At 41.7% G+C, this 4169-nt stretch overlaps 1 protein-coding gene across 1 annotated transcript in view; it reads right to left on the reverse strand.

Moving 5' to 3' along the window:
- Window positions 1–2733: 2733 nt before the first annotated feature.
- The window catches only part of pus7 (pseudouridine synthase 7), a 34486-nt gene continuing 33050 nt past the window's right edge, over window positions 2734–4169 (reverse strand). The window contains exon 15 of the mRNA XM_084139050.1: window positions 2734–4082. Coding sequence (XP_083995176.1) covers window positions 3946–4082 — 137 coding nt within the window. The 3' untranslated portion in view covers window positions 2734–3945. The remainder of the gene's footprint in view (window positions 4083–4169) is intronic.

A 4169-nucleotide genomic window follows, 5' to 3' on the forward strand; every position in this document is an offset into this window, starting at 1 on the left:
AGCAGACAGAGGACAAGAGATGGTTGAAAGATACCGAACTTCCCGGATAAGAAAACATCATATTTGAAGTAAGTTTTCAAGGTTTAGCATCAGGGTGGTTTGCTCCGAATACATTAGGCCTAATACACGCATACAGTAGGCTACCTTGCCGTGTGTACGTTACAGTATACATGTTCAAGCCAATGCGAGGATAGGAGATCAAAACGCATGCAAAGAAGAGCAGAAACAAGCGATATTTCATAATGCGATCACTGACTGTGAAGCTTTATGGGTGTAGGGTGTTGATGGACTCGATCTATTGTGTTTTGATCATCATTAAATCTGATCTAGATGTAACGTTAGTCTTTGATAAAAATGCAATTTTCTCAGCTTTTTGCTCATGTTGCTTTTTATGAAACAACTGCCAACATTCAAGTGTTGATAAAAAAGATGCACGAAGCTAGAATAAAACAGATTTTTTTGTTGTTTAAAAGCATAGGGTCTGTTCTTTCTTTTGGTATGTTGAGATATTCATACAACAAAATATTCTGGGGTGCCATGAAATTGTGAAAATTACCAAAAACACCATTTTTTTATACTGGCGAGAATAGTTAAGATAAAAATGTTGGTAATTGGATGATGAAGAGAATATGAAGATGATTGGAATTTGGAATCATATTTTAAATTTGTCATATTTTTGAACAGGGTCAATTAAACATGAAAAGAAAGGGAGAGATAGGCTATCAGAGTTCTTTTTAAATAAGCACAAACATAGTCATTTTTATGAAAAAAAAGGTTGAACAAATTGCAACAGAAGCAAACTCAAATAATTTTGTATCCTCAATATGTCCTGAGTAAGGAAAAAAAAGTCCAGAATCCCATTAGGGGAAAGTTTTGAAAACTGTTTCTGGGGATTCACTTTTTATTTTACCTACCTTTTGTCTTCTGCATTCTCCTTACCATTGTCTCCTGTTCTTCCCTCAGACTCGTCCCCCAGAAACAGTCCCACGGACCCAGCCCCAAACCCAATCTCTTAATAATTAATAAAGGCTGGTTTCTAAAGTACTTCTTCCTGCCTCTATGTATTAATGCTCATGGGTAGCCAAAATGGGTTCCATTCAGACCTTAAGTATTTTACTGTTATTTGTCAACAAGATTCAACAAGACATTTCACCTGGCTATACCCAATGTTTAGACCTGTTGTGGTATTTATGCAAAATAGCACATCTGTAATTAGATAATGCACCGTTTGTCCATGTTAACAAACAATTTTAAAAAACTTGTCATACATTTTTTGTTTGTCTTGATATAAGTAATCAACTCTGTAATTTTCATGTTGATATCTAAAGGTTACATTTTTTACCCTATTCATGTGAGTAAAAGAATGAATAGGTGTATGAATAGGCTATATTTGGGTCTTTTTCGAAACTTTCCCCTAATGGGATTCTTCGGGACTTGTTTTTCCTTACTTAGGACATATTGAGGATACAAAATCAGTTGAGTTTGCTTCTGTTGCAATTTGTTCAAGGTTGACCCCCATTTTGGCTTAAAATGACTGGACTAACAGGCAGATCAGGTGCAAACAGACCCCAGCCCTTGCATCATCACTGGTTAGTCAGAGTCAGTGTGGTCAGACTTCAGAACCAGGAACAGCTCAGAGCATCTACCAGACACAGGCAGTCAATCACATACCCAATTCAGGAATTTAAGTTGAGATGATTTTGCCAGATTAAAAGGATAGTTCACCCAAAAATGAACACAAAAAATAATTATAAATTAAATAATTATAATTAGAAAGAATAATTATAAATTATTATAAAGAAAGAATTATGTTGTATTAAATCTTCCTAGGATAAGATTTTATATTGATGGGCAATAAAATTGTTTACATGTTTCAAGTACATGTCTGCTTGATGCCTGCTATATCTAATTAAAAAAAAACATTTTTTTTGTAAATGTGAGGGTGTTTTTTTTTTTGGTAAATAAACGCAGCAGTTCATAACAGACACATGCTACGGTATCTTATCTCCTTGGTACTTCAGCTTTGTTTTCTGCAAATATTTTGGATGTTCAACACTTATAGACACAAACAGAGTGACCCAATTCCTTCCATAAGCTTTTCCACTGTGTATGTATATGTGTGTGTGTGTGTGTGTGTGTGTGTGTGTGTGTGTGTGTGTGTGTGTGTGTGTGTGTACTGTGTACCCCCGAAAGTGGCAGTGGCCACCCCCTGTATAAAACTCTAGTTCCGCCACTGCAGCCGTTCTGTATCTCACGAAACGCTGTCGCCATGACGGCCATTCTCCCGGCTTGTCGAATGTAAAGTTGTCTGGCAGCTTGAACAGTGGCATTTTCGGGCATGTAGTTCTCTCTTTACCTCGCTGACAGGGGGTATTAACATGCCTAACCCTTTTGTGCCAATGTTCTGTGTTTGCGTTCTGCTCACCGCTTTTCCAGCGGGTTTATAACTAGTGTTTTCTGGCGGCCCACGGTTTATAATCAGCTTCTTACGATAACCAAATTGCCCTGATACTATAAAGGATAAAAACAATCTATATGTGAACGCAGTCATCCGGATTGTTTTCAGAACGCCAGCCATTTGGTGTTGCTCCATGATCCCACTCTGCAATGCACAGAGGTTTCCAAAGTCCTTCAGATCATTCCAGACAGGACTGTAAAATAACAATCGAGACTCTGTCCAGAGGAATGTTAGAGAACACGCCTGACACATGAAGTTACACACGGACACACGAAGACATCAGGAAGATTCATTTATTCAGATTCAAATATTTACACTGAAAAATTCAGTATTCAGCAGAAATAGAACATTTTACAATAATAAATCATCAAATTAATGTTAATTTACTGCTCAATGTTCAGTCTATGCTGAAGTTCTGAAAATACATGTAATAAATGTCTTTACAGCTTTAAAACAACAACACACTAAAACTGAGTAACTGAAAAACTGTGTGTAGCTTCACTGTGAAAATTACACACACGACGTAGCGAAGTGTTCATCACCAATAAACTGCAGGACTAAAGCTGGTGAAAGTGTGTGTGTGTGTGACGGTCAGTTCAGCCAGCTGTGTGTGTGTGTGTGTGTGTGTGTGTGTGTGTGTGACGGTCAGTTCAGCCAGCTGTGTGTGTGTGTGTGTGTGTGTGTGTCTGTGTGTGTGACGGTCAGTTCAGCCAGCTGTGTGTGTGTGTGTGTGTGTGTGTGTGTGTGTGACGGTCAGTTCAGCCAGCTGTGTGTGTGTGTGTGTGTGTGTGTGTCTGTGTGTGTGACGGTCAGTTCAGCCAGCTGTGTGTGTGTGTGTGTGTGTGTGTCTGTGCGTGTGACGGTCAGTTCAGCCAGCTGTGTGTGTGTGTGTGTGTGTCTGTGCGTGTGACGGTCAGTTCAGCCAGCTGTGTGTGTGTGTGTGTGTGTGTCTGTGCGTGTGACGGTCAGTTCAGCCAGCTGTGTGTGTGTGTGTGTGTGTGTGTCTGTGTGTGTGACGGTCAGTTCAGCCAGCTGTGTGTGTGTGTGTGTGTGTGTGTGTGTGTGTGTCTGTGCGTGTGACGGTCAGTTCAGCCAGCTGTGTGTGTGTGTGTGTGTGTGTCTGTGTGTGTGACGGTCAGTTCAGCCAGCTGTGTGTGTGTGTGTGTGTGTCTGTGCGTGTGACGGTCAGTTCAGCCAGCTGTGTGTGTGTGTGTGTGTGTCTGTGCGTGTGACGGTCAGTTCAGCCAGCTGTGTGTGTGTGTGTGTGTGTGTGTCTGTGTGTGTGACGGTCAGTTCAGCCAGCTGTGTGTGTGTGTGTCTGTGTGTGTGACGGTCAGTTCAGCCAGCTGTGTGTGTGTGTGTGTGTGTCTGTGCGTGTGACGGTCAGTTCAGCCAGCTGTGTGTGTGTGTGTGTGTGTCTGTGCGTGTGACGGTCAGTTCAGCCAGCTGTGTGTGTGTGTGTGTGTGTGTGTCTGTGTGTGTGACGGTCAGTTCAGCCAGCTGGTGTTGAGCCGAGTCTGACTCTTGATGCTGGTGTCCATCTTCAGCACTTCTCTGACGGCCATCGTGGCGTAAGTGGAGGACGGCAGAGAAAACTCCATCTTCAGCGCCCGGTACTTCCCTTCTGTAGAGGCACACACACACACACACACACACACACACACACACACACACAACGAGATGAGATGGTCAGGGTTAGGTCTATCAACTC

The sequence above is a fragment of the Abramis brama genome (genome assembly GCF_963993115.1).
Source record: "Abramis brama genome assembly, contig: SCAFFOLD_91, whole genome shotgun sequence".
In the NCBI taxonomy this organism is placed as follows: Eukaryota; Metazoa; Chordata; class Actinopteri; order Cypriniformes; family Leuciscidae; genus Abramis; species Abramis brama.